General features: G+C 34.1%; 1 protein-coding gene across 1 annotated transcript; it reads left to right on the top strand.

The window, feature by feature from the left end:
- The first annotated feature begins 7,731 nt into the window (after positions 1-7,731).
- On the top strand, positions 7,732-18,673 carry LOC110652032 (uncharacterized). Its single transcript, XM_058145238.1, has 4 exons — positions 7,732-9,318; positions 11,440-11,701; positions 17,572-17,749; positions 17,904-18,673. The coding sequence occupies exons 1-4, from the start codon at positions 8,037-8,039 to the stop codon at positions 18,489-18,491; spliced, it is 2,310 nt and encodes a 769-aa protein (XP_058001221.1). The 5' UTR covers positions 7,732-8,036; the 3' UTR covers positions 18,492-18,673.
- Positions 18,674-20,324: the final 1,651 nt, after the last annotated feature.

Here is a 20,324-nt window from a genome sequence, read left to right as displayed (position 1 = left end):
ACCATATCTCAGAGCACTAGTACAGTCTTTAGCTATATGGCCCTTGCCTCCACAATTAAAGCAGGCTCCAGTGGCCCAATAACACTCCCCCCCATGAATTTTGCCACAAGTCTTACAGGGGCGGGCAGAATGTGAACCCCCTGCCGATTGCGGACTGGACCTAGGGGTCTCTGTCGGAAGAATCGGCCCCTATCAAATCTTCCACCTCGACCCTGTGGGTCCACTAAACTTCTTTTTCTTTACAGATGTAGCACCAGAACTCTGTTCAACCGATTTTCCCCCTTGTCTTTTCTCGATTTTTCACTTTTTCCTTCATCAGGGTTGCTTACCTTCAACTCTCTCGGTTCAAGTGCTTGGGACATAAGTTCGAGAATTCACGTATGCGAATCCCACAACTTGCATCCTTATACTGGGCTTCAAACCCGTCTCAAATCTCTTGCACCTTGCCTTACTGGTAGTAAGGAGACTCTCCGCATAGTGACTCAGGCGGGAGAACTCCCTCTCATACTCCGCCACTGATCGGTTCCCTTGTTTCAAACTCAAAAATTCTTGCAATTTCTGATCAACATATGCGTCTGGGATGTATTTCTGTCTGAACTCTCTGATGAAGTCATCCCAGGTTAGCACTGGTGGTTCAGCCAAGCTGTGGGGGATGGTCTTCCACCAGTCATACGCATCCCCTTGCAATAGAGACACAGAATACTCAAGCTTTAATTCATCTTGGCAGTGCAGCTTCTTAAATACTCTGTCCATTCTTTCAAGCCATTGCTCTGCCTCAAGTGGGTCTACTGTACCCTTAAATTCTGCAGCCCCATACTTCAATAATTTATCATATTGTGCAGGTGGAGGCGTGGTTGTGCCCGCAGTGGTTGGGGTGGAGCTTGAGCAGGCATACCCCCAGCCATTTGTTGAAACATTGCCGCTATCTGCTGTGCGAACTGTGCAGGAATTTGCGGCATTTGTGGGGCTGGTGCTGCTGACCCACTGACATTCGGTAAAGCTGGGGCTTCCCCTTGTGCCTCAGCTTCAGATCGCTCAACTGGCGATCCCCTTCTTCCATTTCGATGCGAAGTTAGGGTATCTCCTGAACAAATAACACAAGGAGATTTCCCTCCGTTAGATCATATTCATGATGTAATGCACTGTATGTAACAATTATGGACATTGAGCAGTTGTACTTAACAAAGAAAAACACAAATTCACAATTTAAAACATAATTCAAAAATTTGCTCTGATACCACTAAAACATGTCACACCTTACCCCTCTGTAAGGCATCACATGATCCCGTAGAATACCTAATGAACTACCGCACTTCACCTACCGATAACTCATTAAGTACCCTACAAGGGATTTTAAAACAATTTTCCTATTTTTGATAAGTGGTGAGCATTTCTAATAAGTGTTTAAAACATTTAGTTGAAATTAAAACTAATTAATATTTTTGACCATTTTAGTTTTCCTCAAATCTTATAAAAATTTTGTGAGTTTCCTCGTATTTTGAGAAAACCGTTCTTCAAATACACAAATAAAAGCACTTCCAATAATTATCTAACCACTGCTTCAAATTCATACTCAATCTCAACCAATTTCTCAAAATTCACAAGTTCAAAAATTCTCAAAATACTGTCCATCAATATCATTTATTCATATTCCATTCAAGATAAACAATTTATATATTCATCATACTAAAATTTACATTCAAAAAGTCCAAATTAAAATTTATTACAACTTTTATACAAACTTTGTACAAGCTGCTTAAGACCCATGTACATGTCCATACATTTATGTGCAATATATACATCAAAAGAAATATTTACTGATTAGGGTATAAATTATACCCAAAACTTTAGTGGTAGCTTCTCACACCTCAATGACTCGATCTGCTGCTCCTCTAGTCTCTGTATCTACGACAGCAATAAAAGCTATCGCTGAGTACTAGGACTCAGAGGTGCACAATATACTAAAATAATCTTTATGCAAAACTTAAAGCACATTCATTCAAAAATTTGGCTAAACATGAAAATTAAATACAATCATGCATTGTAAGATTTTACATGTAAACCAAGTTCATTTCAAAGTATCAAACACATTTCATAAAACCCACAGCTAGATCATGCCATTCGAAACAAATAGAATCTCAATAGCCAGAGGCTAAAGAGAAATCACATGAATCTCGATAGCCAGAGGCTAAAGAGAAATCATATCACAAGGCTAGCTAGCTCAAATATATGGATATCCATTCACATCCTCTTCTACTGGCACACCTCAACACTTCTCCAGAGAAGGAATCAAAATTCGAAACTAATTACCCCCACTAGTCGTGCTAGTGAGGTGTTCAAATATATGGTCATGACACTGTGGTTTCAAAACTTATCTTAACAATTTGCTAAACATTGTCATTTCAAATATACACAATAACTTTCACAATTTAAATCAAACATCATAAGAATGCCATAATCCAATATTTCACATTATTCAAAACAATATGCAAAAGATGATTATAAAAGTATACGTTGTGCACAAACCTCAAACGAGTCGCCTGTTGGCCTTGACTCGACTCCTCGGGTTCTATCCCGGTATTCTTTTCCACTGAAACACGAAATTTTCCAATGTTTCAGTACTAAAACTTAAAATAAATCCAAAATAAACTTAACTTCACATTTACCTAGCTCTAACATGTTAAATTCGACGTTCTCGAAATTTTGTGTTTTGGGTTACTATTCATTGCACTATTCAAGTCAAATTATTGACTTTCTAAGGCTTAATAGGTATGGGAACTTCAACTTCACCCACATACCACATTTTGGTCAACAAACTTGTTGGTTTTGGTCATTTGTTTAAAGCTTAGGTCATTTTGGCAAAATTGCCAATTTTTGGTTTTGGTTCTCCGAAGTTGCACTATTCCATTGGTCAATCTACTGTTGGAATTTGACAAAACTTCCTTCATAGAAAATGTTCCTTATTGTCTTAAGTATATTCTCATTTTTGGATCACCTCAATCGGAGTTTTGTAGCTCAAGTTATGGCCAAAATAAGTTTACTGTTTACGTGCACTGTTCATGCTGCACTTTTGGGTTCTGGCAGATTTTGGTCCAACTTTGGTCAATAATTTGATCAAGTTAAGTTCATAATTTGATCTCACTTTCTTCATATGAAATGTTGTACTATGTCTTAGGTTTCCATCGGTTCAAGAATCACCTAAATCCGAGTTTTCTAGAGAGAGTTATAGCTATCCAAACATTGCTGCTCAACTAAAAATCTGCAGAATTTCAGTACAGAAATTTTAAATTTGCTCAATGATTTGAATGAGTTAATGGCCTAATTTGGGTTGGTGTTCTTCATGAAAGTTTTAGGTCTATATCATATCTAATTGCTGGTAAAATTTCAGGTCAATTTGACCTATCTAGCTCGAGTTATGACCAAATGAACAGTTACTGTTCATTTGGTCAGTTTGGTGCAGGGCAGCCTGCTATCAACTCACTTTGGTCAATTGTTTCACCAAGTTTTAGTCAGTTTTTGGTCATGGTTCCTTAATGAAAGTTGTGCTCTTTTATGTCTATTTTCATCTCCAATTGGTGGTATATCCATTAGGCTTGTAAAATTTGAGTTTTGGTCCTTCAAAGTAGGTTTGGTCATGCTGCCAAAAGATGACCATTGACCTACGAATTTAGCTAAATTTTCCACCATTCCCACTTAACTTATTTGGTCATAATTGACCATTAATTCATGTCACAATAGGTTAAACATGCCATTTATGCATTTCTCCAAATTTTGGTTCATAAACCCTAGCATTGAAACCCTAACTCATCAATTTCACTACTTTGTTGCAATTAATCACACTTAATGGTTTTAATACTAATCATTCAACTAAGGAAGGTTTCTAAACTCATTCAAATGTATCATATTCATGCAAATCATATTCCTCTCAAGCTGCCCAAAAATTCAGTTTGGTTCTTCCCCCATTTTTATTTCATTTAAATCAAGTTCTAAGCTCATTTCAACCACTAGTTATGCATGTAAATGGAAAAATAAGGAGTTTGATATGCTAACCTCACTTAAAGCTTCAAATCACTATCTTTAACTCCTCTTTCTTCTTGAAATCCTCTTCTCAAGTTGAGATCACAAGTTTTAGTGAGGTATTTAAGGGAGTTATTAAGGTTGGGTAAGGAAAAATTAAGCTTAGTGTAAGCTTAAGGAAAGAGCTTTCATGAAGGATTTATGGAGGAAGGTGGGGTGTCACTTTAGGAAGAAGAAGAGCTTTCTAATAAATTTCTTTTTCTTTTCTTTCCTTATACGTTTTTTGCTTTGGAAGACCATAAATATCAATTTTAATAAGTATTTAACAAATTTGTTTATGACATCATTAGTGATGTCTCAACTTTGACTTTTCCAACCTCTTTCCTTTTCTCTTTTTTTTTTTTCTATTTATTTTTCTATTAGTTCTTTAATTTAATTCTCGATTCCAAAATTTTCTTTTCTCCGATTTTATTTGACAGTTAGGTCAGGAGTCAGCTCTCGGGGTCAATTGACCAAATTGCCCCTCGCCGGTTCATCCCGGTTTGTAAATAATCTAATATTTCTTCCGGCTCCCTGACCTAATTATTTGACTGACTTAACAGTTCTTTTTCGTGATTTTCTCTTTTCCACTGTGTTCATAAGGGTCCTAAGGACCGCAGCGTCACTTTTTACGGTTCGAAATTTGAGTTTAAAACGACTTCGCAGTCGTTCCCGAGGAGGTCACTCATCGCTGTGACTCTCGGCTCGTTTAACCTCTTATGTTCTATTTTTCTTATTTATAGTTAACTAATTAAACATTACTAATTATTTGTGTTTATGGCTTCTCATGTTGTCTTAAGTGTGGCTCTAATCTCTTTATTTGTCCGGACCGACACCGGTCACCGGAACAATGAAATATACCAGGCTATACAACGGGGGTGTTACACTTGTAACCTTAGGAGTTTTGCAAATTACTTAGGAAATTAACTTGATACTTTAAAAACTTAAAAAAAAATAAGATAAAAACATTGCATAAATTTTTTATTTGAAAGGTAAAGCTTGGTAGTTCAAACTTGCAAAGTTTCTCTCTTATCTTTTACATTAAGCCTCTAACTATTTCTCTCTTATCTTTTACATTAAGCCTCTAACTATCCATTCTTTTTCTTGGATTTTGATTCATCTTGTTCTTTTTTAATTGATAGCCCCTTTAAATGCTCATCAAAATTTATTGTCCTTTCCATAAAAGTCTTTTTAATGTGTAACCTACAAAATGACTTGCATATACTTTGCAAAAGATGTTAGCTATATTGCATGCATTAACTTTTGCTATCATCAAAATCAACTTCATTTGAGCTATAGGGCTAACAATAACGACTATTTTAAGGTCCATCGAGCATTAATGAAAAGGTATAAATTAATTAACAATAGAAGTTTACCCAAGGTATTTGAGAAGCTTCCTTAAACACAAAGCAATTTGTGTGCTCTATGATGTGCTTGAAATGAACTAACACATCCAATGCACAGTCAGTCCAACTACCTTGTCTGTTTTCCTATTTTCTTAAGATGAGAATGACGATTCAAAGTGGAATCTCCTTTTTGATATAAGGCTTTCACCCAACACCTATCCATGTTCCAATAACAAAATGCTATCATGATCCCTTTAAAGGTCCATCTCTCAAATTGAACCTCAAAGGGGCAAATGATATAGTCTAAAATAAGCCATCCATTGAGATATTGACATGTGCTATTACCCATAAGATTAAATGAATGCCTAAGTGTCTGAATTGAGATCTCATCAGATCACTTTATCACATTGGCCATGACCAATGAAGGGCCATATAGTTCAAGGCTCAACTAGTGCAACCCAAATGGCCAAACACGCATCCTATTCTTACCAAAACAAAATCATGGCATGACATTATTCTTTGATGTGACTTAACGCTTGTAAAGAACTTCCTTAGAAATCCTTCTCTAGATAAAGCATCCATGAAAATGTATTACCATTACACTTGTCAAATGTCATACTAACTAGCCATAGTAGGGTTGCGCTGTAGACTGAAACATCTCTTTAGGTGTCTTAAGACATAGGCCACTTGTAATCTCATAATTATACCTTTTTCAGCATCTGTGCTTTATCCAATCATATAAAGCCAATATAGATAGATGAAGCAAAGACCTTTTTTTTTTAAAGATATTTGTTCATTAATATGCAGAACAAGTACATGGCCAAAGACTAAACATAACAGGCTACAAACAAATACAGCCTGACCAACAGGCGATAGAAACAAAGAAGCCCAAGCCCATGGAACTCTTTCAACTAATGATTCAATTCAAAGAAAAAAGCAGCCCATATCAGGAAAGCCCAACCCCAATAGCAAACCTAGTTAGGCAGAGCTAAAGAGACAACTAGCATAGCATCATTGCCACCATAGCCGAGAAACCAGCCAACCAAAGGATGTAACTTCACTTAGGAGAGCCGAAGGGTCAGCCAAGGCTGAGACCAGCATAAAGACACCCATAAAATTTATCCTTAAAATTGAAACCAAGTGGGCTGTTCTAAAATTCAACTATTCCAAAGAGATGCAACAGAACATGGAGGTGCTAAGGACATACAAAAAAAAGGGTTATGCAGATCTTCTTGGCACATATAATACTATTAAAGTCGGCCACTACAAGGAGGGCAAGGACTTTAAGAAGCCGCACGCCCATAACCTAGAAGAAATGAGAAAAAACACTTAAGCACCAAAAAAGAGCCTTCGTAGGTTGCAAGATTTCCTTCACCATGAGCAACACCACCTGCAAGCAATAAGAAACAATCGAAAACATATATGTACAGTCCCATCTAGAGGAGGGAAAAGAAAACCCACATTCGACAAGAGATGGAGAGCCATCCCCTGCCCGAAAAAGGCAGAAAACGATCACAAACACCGACAGAGAAAGAGAACTTCTGTCTCATAAACTAAACTCAATCCAGAAAGAACTTTCTTTCTCTATCAACCAGAGAGAGAAATGTCAAACCATTATTAGATGAAGCAAAGACCTAAGCACTGTAACCCTATTGTGTTTTGTAGATTTCACGTGGCAATCATTCAGTACATACATATTCCTTACACATATTAAAAATGCTTAATTATAAAAATTTAAAATGAAAATATTATTTCATATAAGATAGCTTATATAAAATAACAAATCAATAAAAAATAAATATATATTTATAAGTGGCCTTCACAAAATTAAAACTATTTAAGGATTTATTTTTTTAAAACTTAAATAATTGTAAATATCTATGTATATTAATTTTATCAACTTATTATTTCATATAAAAGGCATGAAATCACTGTTTCACTATAAAATTTCTAGTTAAGCTATGAGAAAAGTAAAATTTACTCAATTAAAAATAAAACTATTCAAATAGTTATTTTATTTTAAAATTTCATCAGTCATAAATAATTACAAATTATTTTTTTTAATTTTTTTTATTATTGAGTTAACATTTCACATTGCATAGCTTCAAAAACATTTCATATTGGATGACTCGCGAAATTACCCTTTTATTTGATGTTAACTTGGCAAGGGAAACGTAGAAAAATTAAAGAAAAAAATTAATTTATTTTATATTATTTAAATAAATTATTAAAATAATAAAAATATAATTTCTCCTCAAAAAAATATAAGGAAAATACTTATTATATTTTTTTATTTATATTATAAAAAATATTTTAATAATAATTTCTCTAAATTTTTCACCATTCTCCACCATGAAAAGAAAAATATTTTAGGTTATTTCTATTTCTCTCCTGTTTCATGTCCAAGGAAATTTAAAGATCAATTTTTTTTTTTTTAATTTCTCTCTAATTTCGCTAAAAAATTTCTAATTAAGCAACGCGAAAATTCGCCCTTGCAAAACCCTCTATGTTAAACCCCAACTCTGTTCATTTTCTCTCTCTCGTTTCTATTCTCACTGTCCTCCCAAATCTCAGGGATCAAAGCGATTCTTCTCTCTCTCTCTCTCTCTCTCTCTCTCTCTCTCTCTCTCTCTGATGGCTGACGACGTGGACTCTGATGCATGCGTTCCGTCCAAGAGGAGAATCACGGAGATAGAAGAAACTCTCCTTCGGCAACAAGAAGAACCCTCCACTTCTATCTCTACGCAAGAGAAACAGGATTCAAAAGAGTCATCTTTGATTGCTTCATCCCCGCAAGAAGACCTTGAAATCATGCGAGACATTCCCAGTTCCGGTTCTCCTAAGAAGGTTAAGTGCTCTTTCACTGAACATCTTGGCGGTAGTACTGAAGAGAATCAAGGAATGTTAGGTTGTGTTGGTGAAGAGAAGATAATTCCTTGTGATTTGGTTTCTTGGTCTTTTGGATGTGAAGGGGGCACTGAAGCTTTTACAGGAAAGGTTGAGAATTTAGGTGCGCAGGTTCAAGTAACTAAGAATTGTGTGGTGGGTTCTGTCTCTGGTGTTGGAAAAAGTCAAGGGGAGATTGAAGGGACTGTCAACGATGTCATGGCTTCTGCAAAAAGTGAAGTGGGTTTCTTTGGAGCTGAAGTATTTGATAAGCATGGAGTCTCAGACTCAGGAGAGTACAACGGAATTGAAGTTGAAATGGGTTCTATCTTTGAAGTGAAAGAGGAGTTTTTCTCGAAAGAAAAAACGGAAGCAGAGACTTTGTTGGAAGCCAAAAAGAAGCAATTATTGGCAAAACTCGATGCTGGTTCGATCATTAAAGACAAAATCCATGTCGAAAATGTTCCGGCTTTCAACACTACTACAGGAATCTTGGGGGGTCTCAAAGGAATTGATGAGTCTGTTAGCCCTTCTCTGAAGGTTGAAGTAACTGACGATACAGCACTGATTGAAACGGTTCCACTTCCCAAAACTGGTAATATTTGTGTAAAGATTTCTGGGGGGAATGGAAAGAAGAATGAGAAACAAGAAGCTGGTGGAAAGAAGGCAAAACGACCACGAAGAAAGGGAAAGGATGTGAAAAAGGTTCTGGAGGTTGGTGACGAACAAAAGAAAATGACCGACTTTGACAAAGCTGCAAGTAAAATAAGCCAAGCTGGTGAAGCTCAAAATAGTGGTCAAAAGAATGGATGTCAAATAAGAAAATACTCGAGGGAGGAGATGGAGACCCTGCGGTTTGTGAACATTGTAGAGCAGAGAAAGTTGTGGAGAGTTATATGCACTGGGCTTGGAGACGCTGTTGTAAAGGAGTATAATGACTTGGCAGGCTCAAGGCAACAGAAGAACATTCACATGAACTTTGATCCTCGACAGCACTTTGTAACGAAGGAAGATGCCCCTGGAATTCTCAGTGAGTATATATATATATATATATAAGTCATTTTGCCTCATCTTGATTTTACTGGTTGTTCTTTTAACGATTTCAATTCTTGTGTGTTACTTTCTACAGTCTTTTGTATAGAGCATGTCTTTGTGATGTTATTAGAACTCGTATACTTGAATTTTCGGTTTCAAAATCAAAATAAAAACTCATTGAAATGATAAACTATGGTGTGTACCGTGTGTTGTTGTAAATAAACATAAATCATTTGCTGTACTTTTCTGCTGCGTATTTAGTTTAAACCTCAATGTCTTACAATCAAAAAAGAAAATAGAACTTTTGCTAAGATAGAATTTTTGTCCCGAGGAAGAGTAATTATGAAACAGAAATTGCGTACATGCTAAAAAAAAGAGGAACAAACAGTTGGACAATTGTTTAGTCCTGTAGGAAATTCAATTTGAGCCTGATACTTATGTGTTATGACCTGAGCTGATGTGATAAGCAGGTAGTACATCTGTGTTCAGATAATTGATGTTCTGATGCTTAGGCAAGAGACCTTTGAAATTCCTAAAAAGTTTGGCTTTTATTTAGTTTGTTTTTACTAAACCTTGGATTTTGTTCTTATTTTTGTTTGGGTCCTCATTTTTTAGTGTTTGAGGAAGACATGCTGTGAACTTGTTTTCTCTTGTCATTCTGTTTTGATTGTTCAAATCAATAATTCTACTTTGATACTGAAACATATCTGTCAGTGTGGCTGCTAAATTTTGAGAGAGAGAGAGAGAGAGAGAGTGCTATAAATAAGTTTATTATAGGTTTAGTTAGGTTTTAATAAGTTTTTAACATAAACAGGGTTATATTTACAGCTATGAATTTCTATGGTATTATTTAACCTATGTACTTTGTTTTCCATTCAAATGTTTTCCCTTATCAAAACTTGCCTTGTGAATCAGCTGCACCTTTGAGATAATGTTAGGTGCTGTAGGATGACTAGAAAATTGGCATTTAGGGGTAGTATAACTATAAAGCCAAAAAAAGCCATGAAAGGGGTTGTTCTGGGGATAACAAAAGTCAAGGTTATGGATTTTTGTAGTGCTGATTTTTGCTACTGTGGATATTGTTTTTGCTGCAACCACCATGAGATGTCCTATCTTTTTCTTTTGTGCAGAGATCTGCTGCAGTGAAAATATATGCATTGGGTTGAAATTTTTAACCAATGTCAAAGGCAGATTACATATTGGAATCTCCTGCATATAATAATCGAGGTCCATAACCTTTTTTTCCTTGTTTAGGTTTCAAAAAGGTTGTCTGTTGCCCCTTTAATGTTCTCTTTATCTTCCTCATTTTTTGTCCCCCTTTCTTTTTGCTGCACCTCGTAAGAATCTCATAACTTTAACTCTTGATGCTTGTGTTTTGATTTTTGTCTTTGGTTTCCCACTTCTTACCCTTTTCTTTTCCTCTGAATATGTCTTGTCTAATCTGTTTTCCTCCTTACTGTAATTTGATTACCTTTTCCTTCCTTTGCCCTTATCTTTGTTCTAATTCTTTTCCTTGAGAATAAAAACCTGGTAATTTTCCCCCATAAAGATGCAAAAGGCCATTGACATTTCTGAATGCTTTCTTTTGTCATTTGCTTCCCTTCTGGAGTCAGCTCTGATTTTATCCATTTGATTAGTTAATTTTCTGTTGTGAACAGGTGTGGTTTCGGCAAGGGGAAGATGGAATCATTTGAGTATTTTTGTGCATTGAAGAATGACCTAAAGCAATCTACAAAGTCGTAATGTGCAACATATTGAGCACATATCTCTTGAACTGTATATGTAGGCAAATAATTGTTGTAATGCTTTGTTCATGCTACTTCATATGGTTCTTGCACATGGCAAGTTTTTCTGTTGACAAACCTAGGTTTTAGTTTTTGGGAACATCTGTTGTTGCACAGTCCATGACACTTGTTTGCATTTCAAGACCAATGAAATGATGCTTCTGCTAGGGCTTTGTAAATGAATGAAATGATATGCTTATACTTGCTTACTAGTACTTGCATCTGTGATGTGCCACTCTCTCTCTCTACCTTTGTTTATCCCTGCCCTCTGGCTGAAATACATTTATTTTTAGACATGTGAAAAGAACTCTACTTTTTGTGCTTAATTTCAGGGGACGTGTCTTCTGAGAATGGTGACAATGAAATAGAAAACACAGATGCTGGTAAGGTAGAAAATGTGAATCTTTTGGATCCTTCTTGTGAGAGTATTGGGGGTGAAGATGCCAGCACTTTTTTGGAAGAAGGATGCAGTGAAGAAGAGGACAGTGACAAAGATTATGCTAGCATCCAGAGACCTGCTTTTCTTGTAGAAGGAGAGCCAGATTTTGATTCTGGACCTCCAGAAGATGGTTTGGAATTTCTTAGGCGTGTCAGGTACCATTCTGTATCCTTGCTTGTTACTTACCAATTAATAATGCTTCCTATTGATACCATTGGGGTTATTTAAGCTGCCTCTTAAGCTAATCTTTTCCATTTTATGAGTTCAAGACTGAAGCTATTTGTAGCTAGTGATGTTTTGTCATTCTTGTAAAATAGTATGCTGGAGCCATTTCTAAATTATGGGGACTATTGAAGTGTTACTTTGCCTTTTGTTTTGGTGTCTGCAAGTTACAAATTTTTTGGAAGAAAATAATATGCAGGACCGAATAAGCTATGAGTAGAATTAGACCTGGCCAGGGGCAATGCTCGAACTGGAACTGGACTGATTTAAACCAGATTGGAATCAGTCAAAACCATGGTTGACTTGAACCGTGATTGAACCAGCCAACTCAGTTCAGGCCAAAACCGGATTTTTTTTAATTTAAAATAATAAAAAAGTTTGAAAAAAATGTATCGTTGGGTTTAATTAAAACCGGATTGAATCGGACCAAACCGGAACTTGAATCTGAATCAGGACCTTCGGGGCCAGTTCAGGTTCATACCCCAGTGAACCGGAACTGCCAATTCAGATCTGGTTCCAAACTGGAACTGGCCCATGGCCAGGCCTAAGTAGAATTACCATATTGTGAATAGGTTTGGAAAGCTTGGTCAAATTCTTTAGCCAATGCATTTTTTCTTACCATACAAAAGTATAATTGTATAGTTTAAATATGTGCTAGTAAATTTTGAGCATTTGTTGATTCTCAAATCAATACACTTACAATTTTGGAACTCGATGAGGTTAGTGTGGCATCTGTGTGACTTTTCAGGGCACAAAAGATTTTTGTACCATGAGAATGCTCCTGAAAGATCTTAGAGCTCATTGTTATTGTGCATTTAACATCCCTCTTAGAATGACAAGAATTAACTCTGCATTGTTTCTTTCAACTAATGATGATAATTTCCTTGGAAAAGATTGGAAGTTTCCTGCCAAATGAATTTTGATGTTCTAGACAATGAAAAAGGAAAATCTTATGACATCCAATAACCTAAAAAAAATTTATTTGCGTAAGATAGGGCTAGAGCACTTGTGAAAATCAATCATCCTCAATATTTAGATTGAGAATTTTGCAAATCAATACTTCTAGTCTCTATATTGTCCTTGATACAATGAAAAAAAAAAAAAAAAAATAGTTGGGGATATTTTAGTTATTGTAAGTGGAGCACTTAAAGTGGAGTCTTTCTGCATAGATGAATTGGCAAGCTGCACCAATTTCAATTTACCAAACGCTAACCCTTTATTCTTCCAAATATATGGGTTTGAGAAAATCAATTTGTGTTTGATTCACTTAACCCAAATTATGAGGTTCAATGTGTGCATCAGGTTTAGAATAGTGTTAGAAGTGATATAAATTGGAAGTTGAAGGAACTCCAAGTACATCATGAAACTTGTGATCAGAAGAGGTGACAGATAAGGTCATGGTTAGAGGTTTTGATTTTAGACATGACTAAAAAATAAAAGGTTAGGATTGGGCTTATTCATGTTTGTGTTAAAATGATGTCAACCCGCTTATGATATGCCAATAATCATGTTTTGTCTTGAGTTGATCTGCTAACCTGTTTTGATACGTTTATGACTCGCTTTATCATTCATGTCACAAGTAGACTCGTGACTTGCTAGCCCGATTTGACTTGTGATGACCTATTTTGATTCTTTATTTTGCTAGACAAGCATTTGGTTATTAATTACGTATTATATTGGGGATTTGTTACTTTATTTTAGTTGGTTTGTATTTTATATTTTATTTGTTAATTTCCTTTATCAAGACTCATTTAGTTTGTGATTTTATGTAACAAATTGAAAATTATGTGTGTGTGTGTGTGTGTAATTGAAAATTATGTGTGTGTGTGTGTGTGTATGTGTTATGATTTTATGTAACAAATTGAAAATTATGTGTGTGTGTTGTGATTTTATGTAACAAATTAAAAATTATGTGTGTGTGTGTGTGTGTGTGTGTGTGTGTGTGTTGTGATTTTATGTAACAAATTGAAAATTATGTGTGTGTTGTGATTTTGTGTGTGAAAATTATGTGTGTGTTGTGATTTTGTGTGTGAAAATTATGTGTGTGTGTTGTGATTTTATGTAACAAATTGAAAATTATGTGTGTGTTGTGATTTTGTGTGTGAAAATTATGTGTGTGTGTTGTGATTTTATGTAATAAATTAAAATTTATGTGTGTGTGTGTGTGTGTTGTGATTTTATGTAACAAATTGAAAATTATGTGTGTGTGTTGTGATTTCAGAGTGTGTGTGTGTGTGTGTGTGTGTGTGTATGTGTGTGGTGATTTTATGTAACAAATTGAAAATTATGTGTGTGTGTGTGTGTGTTTGTGTGTGTGTTGTAATTTTATGTAACAAATTGAAAATTATGTGTGTGTGTGTGTGTGTGTATGTGTGTGTGTGTGTTGTAATTTTATGTAACAAATTGAAAATTATGTGTGTTTGTTGTGATTTTGTGTGTGTGCGTGTGTGATTTTATGTAACAAATTTTCAGAGTGTGTGTGTGGTGATTTTATGTAAGAAATTGAAAATTATGTTTGTGTGTTGTGATTTTATGTAATAAATTGAAAATTATGTGTGTGTGTTGTGATTTTATGTAACAAATTGAAAATTGTGTGTGTGTGTGTTGTGATTTTATATAACAAATTGAAAATTATGTGTGTGTGTGTGTGTGTGTGTGTGTGAGTGTTTGTGATTTTATGTAACAAATAGAAAATTGTGTGTGTGTGTGTTGTGATTTTATGTAACAAATTGACAATTTTGTGTGTGTGTGTGTGTGTGTGTTGTGCGCGTGCGCGTGCGTGTGTGTGTGAAATATCACTTGCTTGTTTGATATTAGATTCCATATTTTTATATATTAGTGTGTGCGCACACGCGCGCGCGTGTGAAATATCGCTTGCTTGTTTGATATTAGATTCCATATTTTTATATATTATTAAATATATACATTGTTAAAATTAATGTTTAAATTTCATGTTAGATGTTTTATAATGATTAAAGTTGTTAGATGTGTCAAATATGTCAAATGAGTTATGTTGAGTCGTGTCAAAGCGTGCTAAATGGGTTGAGTCATGTCAAATTAACCCGGCACAATTTAATACTAATCATGTTGTGTGTGTTGTGTCATGTAAGCCATATATTAAAAGGGTTGTGTTTATGATCAAATTAATCATGTCGTGTTTGTATCGACCTAATATTATTCGTGTTGTGTATTGACAGTACACTAACGAATACAACCTATCAACTTGAATTGCTATTCCTTGTCATAGTAAGTATATCAGTATTGCAGGTTAAGTACCACAAACCTGGAAAAAAGAAGTGACACAACATGATATATTGATATGACATTTTCTGAAAATGTAATACAGGAAATGCTGGGAAACATCGTATTAAAAAAATATATTTTTTTTTGTTTATAGTTACTTCAATTTTACACTGCAATAATCTTAATATAATCCCAAATCTTCAACAAAATTTCGTATTGCACTTAGCCTTAATAAATTTAATATCTTGTGTTATTCTTCAATAAGGAGAGTTCTAGTTTCACCTTTGTGTAAATTGTCAAAATAAAAATTTTGGTTTCTTTTTATTCTATTTCTCAATCCTTTTTCCCTTAAGAACATAAATTTTTAAAAGTGAATTGTAAATTAACCTGTCTAGTTTTCTAAAAGTTTCCTTGAAATTTCCCAAATTTGGAAAATAAAATAAAATAAAGGGAAAGTTTTTTGAAGTTTCCTAGTGATTTTGGTGTCTGAAAAAGTATCTGACATGGGAACATTGTTCTGTATAATCAAGGCTCAATATTTTTCCTTGTACATTTATCAGTTTCTTATTTTTGATTGTGCTTGTTTGGAGATGTTATTTGTTTATTCTTGCTGTAGTTGTTGCTGGAGCAGAACTGCAGTTAATACAAAATCTCATGATGTAGATTACTTTTTGTAATTCATGACTAGTTTCATGTTGCAGTTGCAAGTGTCCTCAACATTAAGACGTTTCCCATATCTAACAATGTGAGCAATACTTTCAGCCACACTACTTGACTTTTCGGTTTACAACTTCTTAATTCACCTTTGGTGGTAGATGCATAACTTGTAATGGTGTGAAGTGGTTAAACAATGGAGGGAAGAAAAGACTCAATGATATATTCTTCTGATGAAAAAGAAATTGGTCAATTAAGAAAATTAAAGCAGATGATAATAGGAGGAAAAAAATCTGCCTAGACGAAACAAACTAACAAACAAAAGCCTATACTATAATGGAAGGACTTTGTAAATCTTTGTTGAATATCAATTAAATGAGTCCATCTAAACAAACCATTCACAGAAAATCATCATGAAGCCAAAAACACTTATTTTATCCCATCATCAAGTCAATCATAAATGATGTTACATGAAAATTTTCTCACTGGATGCAAATGATACAATAATTTATGCTTTCTTATTCACCCTAAAACCCTTAAATTGGAAAAAAAAACCCATTAGTCACAATCTATACACCTTTATGTGTCCATAGAACTTATTAAAGGTCAAAAAATTTTAAATGTCAGATTTGAATTTGATAATACAAAGTTTTCTCCAATTGAGTAGTCATTAATTTAGATCAAGTTCATAAACACAAAACAACAATAAAAACAGAGCCTTAATCCCAAACTAGTTGGGATCGGCTATATGGATCTTTTTCACCAATCAGCTTTGTTTGAAACCAATTCTCAATCAATATCTAAAAAAATGTAGTTCTTTTGATACTACTTCCCCCTTTCTCTATTGATTAAGTTCATAAAGAAAAAAAAAATCTTATTTAAGTGGGGATTTGAAATATCTTATTAGAATGGATTATTTCAAATTCACTTCAAATGATTTCTTAACTACATTTATAAATCAAATATTTATTCATAAATATATGTAAACAATGAGAACCTTTATTCACATAGTTTAAACTAAAATCAAATCAAAATCTCTTATTTCAAGTCTTTTGCATCCAAACACAACATAAGCAAATTTTAAGCCTCTTATATGAAATTAGAAGATTGATTGACGCATTATTGGGTTTTAACAAATATCACCAGGTTTTTTGGTATGTTTAGGTAAGTATCGCTTATCTAGTTAAGGTTGAAATATGTGAGCAGAGATGTGCTTTTCTTTTTCTGGACGGCATCCATGTACTTGATGACCTAATTATAAGATGGAGATCTTTATTCAATGGAACAAAACTTGTATGAGAATAAAAGAAAAGAATGGAAGGTGACTTCATTTGGCATTATGACTTGCATAATTGGAGATTTAAAGGAGGTGACAGTGTGAGTTTTAACCATGCAAAGAGTTTTATCTGTTGTGGCATCATCATTCTTGAGTGCATACATCTGAACTCAATTAGTTGGGATTAAAGTTGGGTTTATTTTACTCATTGCATTATAATTTATAACCCTCAATATGTTGAGTAACTGAACTGAACCTGCTGCTATGGTTAGTTTAGTTTTTATTTTGAACACTGTTTTAAATCAAACCATGTGTTCAGACATATTGAATATATATAAATCATGGATGTTATGGAAACAGGTCCATTTTTTGGAACTTCAATTGAAATGCAATGGAAAATATTGTAGAGCTAGGATTGTGAAGTATCTGTATCTTTTTGCTTGTTATCTCTTGTTAAAATATCAAAATTAAACATAAGGCAACAATCAGTTGTTTAACTCTACTATTTTGAAGTTTGAGATTTACGTGCATTTTGCATTAGCTTTAGGACTATCTAAAGGAATATTAGCAGAAGCTTAAGTGTAATTTGGCATTTGGCATCAAGCTGATTTTCTTGCTTCCTATGTTTAGGTGGGAAGCTGCGAATATTCCAAAAGTTAAAGTGGCCAAGCTTGATAGGAGTAAAGTTAGTAAAGAACAAAGTGTTTATATGCCTCAGATTCCTGAGATTGCAAAGTGCCCAGAAAATTTAAAGCCGTTGAAGCAATGGGAGGATGCATTTCTTGCTGATTTTTCAGAGTTACGGATGGTATGGTTCTGACCCTAATTTTACCTTATATTCAATTGGCTTGAATTTTCAATTGGTTTGTTTGATTGAAATGATGGAACAGTGCTTCTTTGCTGTATAATTTCATATTATTAGAATTAACTTAATTTTCTTCTGTGTTTTCACGTTATCTCAGTTTTTGTCCTGCAATGAAGCTTCCAGGTCTGAAAGTTCATGTAAACTGCAATCCATGGTTATTGTTAATGAGCAGAACACTTCCTCCCCTCAGCTTGCTGAAAGTGTTATTCTTGAAAAGTTTAATAACCTCAGAACAGATGAAGTCCATTCCAATAAGGTGCTTGATGTTTCCTGCCTCAGTAACGCAGTTGACCCGTTATCTGTAGGAAATGCTGAAGACAGTAAAATATTAGCATATTCTCAGGACAACTCTCCTAAAAGTTCTATCAGCGATTCTTCATGCAACTGCCCTACATTGTCTGCAATTTTAGCAATGGATTCTGTAGCACGAGCATCAGTGCTGAGGAAACGCATAAACTCGGTAGAAACCATGAGCATGCTGTCAAAAAATGATTGTGTATGGCTCTTTGCTTTATGCGCAGCAGTTGATACTCCATTAGACGCTGACACTAGTGCTGCTCTTCGAAGCCTCCTCCGTAAGTGTGCTAGCTTGCGAGCTGCAAAGTCTGAACTTGATGATGAGGTTGTAATGCTGAATATTCTTGCCACAATTTCTGGCAGGTATTTTGGACAGTCTGAAAATTGAAGCTTTGCCATCCTTAGTAGGTCTCTGTTCAATAAATTTTTGTATTGTTAGAAGAGCTATTTATTTCATAATGTGAGATGAATCAGATGCTGTATATTTTGACTGAATGGGCTTGGTGAAATTGGTATTGGGAACTTGTTCATCCTTCATTCCAGTCTATTGAAACTTCTGATGTCATATAATCGCATGTTCCTCCTAATTGAACTATTTGGGTTGGTTTGGCTCAATTTTATTTGCATTTTGAAGTGTGTTAAAATTCCAGGATACACTTAATTTGTTAAAAAGAGTATTATTATCATTTTTATTAAGGTATTTTAAACTTTATTTTGTTGAGAGATTATTTAGTGTGTGGATAAATAATTCGTTTCTTAAAATTTAAGGATAAAAGTATAATATAAAATAAAATTCAGGGATTAAATTTAAATTCCTCTTAAATAAATAGGTGATACGTCAGTAATTATCTAATTAATATTTTAAGAAAATATTTTTAAAAAATAAATACTTGTAAAATAATATAATTCTTAACTTACTATATAAATTAAGAAATTAAATAAATTTTAATAAAAAAATAAAAATTAACTATAACAAAGTTTTAATATAATAAATAATTAAATTTATATTTACTAATTTATCATATTCTATTAATATAATTGTGAGTCAACGGATGAGAAGAGGTTGATAAGGCAAAATGAATTTAATAAATTGATGAGTTAAAATACGTTAGATAAAATGTATTATAATATATAAAAATAAATTAACTAGTCAACTTATAATATAACATAATTATTAAATAAATTAATATAATTTTGATATAAATACAAATAAATCAAACTCAAATCTTTTATTTTCATGCCGCGTGGTCCATGTCGAAATTTTCTACCCTACTTTGTAGTGCGACTGGTGACGCGTCTGAAATTTCCACCCTATTTAATAGTGGGGTACTCAGGGGTGACATTTGGGGACTTGTCTTGATTGCTACGTGGGTCAGGTTTTAACCTCAACTGCAGTGCAAGTGCATCTGTTATTTTCAAACGATAAAATTTAATTATTTTAATAAGAGGATATTTAATTTCATTTGATTTACTTAATAATTTTGAAAATTTTTTGGTTTATATTTATTAATTTGATTACTTTTAATTTAATAATTAAAATAATTAAATTTTATTAATTAATATATAAATTATAATTATTTAGAATTTATAATATTTGATTTATAATTTTTTATAATTTTACTTCTGCTCCATTGTCATCATCAACATCTAATTTTTGTAGCAAGTCAATGTTAACTTGTCTATTCATAAATGTTATTGGAGGACCAATTCAAACAAAATAATTACCTTGTGTATTCGGTGATTATATATTTAATAAATAAATTTTATTATATATTTTATATTTTAAATAACTCCGCCTAAGTAGTTTGCGCTTAGCCGGTCCCAAGCCCGGGTAAAGGAGGAGGGTTGCGGTAGGTGACAACCAGCGTAAAAATTTCGTCACACCCTATGATATGGATTCAAATGATATAAACGTTGGGGCGTCCTCTACTAACGACGCGCTACATCGGAGTCCGGGTGTAGTGATAAATATGCAAGGGTGTAGGGCGTTCACCGAAAGCGACGCGCCATGCTGTGCGGTGTGGTGTTAAGTGAGCAAGGGTTCCCACATCATGGACGGTGTGGGTAAAGAAGTTAGTCCATAGGATGGATAGTAGAACAAATAGTGGAGCAGAACACAAGATAGATATAGAAAACAATAGAAGATATCATGAAGGAGACCAATTAGGAAGGAGCAGGATAGGAGGAGGATCGGGGTTGGTACTTGGAATGTTGGATCACT

This window comes from Hevea brasiliensis, chromosome 1 (assembly GCF_030052815.1).
Source record: "Hevea brasiliensis isolate MT/VB/25A 57/8 chromosome 1, ASM3005281v1, whole genome shotgun sequence".
NCBI classification, from domain to species: domain Eukaryota; kingdom Viridiplantae; phylum Streptophyta; class Magnoliopsida; order Malpighiales; family Euphorbiaceae; genus Hevea; species Hevea brasiliensis.
This window is presented reverse-complemented; position numbering and strand designations above follow the sequence as displayed.

What these genes read in the sequence shown, in the direction of transcription:
- LOC110652032 (XM_058145238.1), top strand. Translation starts at nt 8,037, where the DNA reads ATGGCTGACGACGTGGACTCTGATGCATGCGTTCCGTCCAAGAGGAGA. An exon ending in AGATGCCCCTGGAATTCTCA is followed by an intron (nt 9,319 to 11,439) that starts GTGAGTATATAT and finishes GCTTAATTTCAG; the next exon opens with GGGACGTGTCTTCTGAGAAT. An exon ending in ATTTTTCAGAGTTACGGATG is followed by an intron (nt 17,750 to 17,903) that starts GTATGGTTCTGA and finishes ACGTTATCTCAG; the next exon opens with TTTTTGTCCTGCAATGAAGC.